The following is a 408-nucleotide window of genomic DNA, read 5'->3' as shown; positions in this document are numbered from 1 at the left end:
AAGATCACCAATCAGTTAGTTTTGAATAAATTTGCTGGTTACATATTACTTATTTTCCTTTCCTTCTTTTCATTAAGGACTATGATGCCTTCTTTGAAGCCAGAGAAAATAATGCTGTGTATGCCTTTTTAGGCTTGACAGCCCCACCTGGTTCAAAGGTATGATTCCTTTTCTTCCTTGCTTTATTAGTCATTTTATTACTGCTGGATTTTTTAGTCAGTGAGATTTCCACGTTTACTATGTATTCAGGTTAAGCTAGAGGCAGTGTAACATAGCTGATAGGAAATGTTCCTTCTCTGCATGCATTTAATTCCTGGTAGGGCAGACAGATGTGCATAATCAAATACATAAAGTATGTGAGTGGGAGGTAGGTAGAGGGACTTCCCCATCAAGTTACCCAAAGCAGTA

The 408-nt window shown here is 37.7% G+C and overlaps 1 protein-coding gene across 1 annotated transcript in view; it reads left to right on the top strand.

Annotated features, from left to right (window-relative positions):
- The window catches only part of SH3BGRL (SH3 domain binding glutamate rich protein like), a gene marked incomplete at its 5' end in the record, with an annotated part of 15176 nt that overhangs the window by 7296 nt on the left and 7472 nt on the right, over nucleotides 1-408 (top strand). The window contains one exon of the mRNA XM_077755260.1: nucleotides 78-158. Within this exon, the coding sequence (XP_077611386.1) occupies nucleotides 78-158 (81 nt within the window). The remainder of the gene's footprint in view (nucleotides 1-77; nucleotides 159-408) is intronic.

This window comes from Crocuta crocuta, unplaced genomic scaffold (assembly GCF_008692635.1).
Source record: "Crocuta crocuta isolate KB4526 unplaced genomic scaffold, BGI_CrCroc_1.0 scaffold2666, whole genome shotgun sequence".
Taxonomy (NCBI): Eukaryota; Metazoa; Chordata; class Mammalia; order Carnivora; family Hyaenidae; genus Crocuta; species Crocuta crocuta.
The sequence above is the reverse complement of the archived record's forward strand: the minus strand, read 5'-3'. Positions and strand labels throughout refer to the sequence as shown.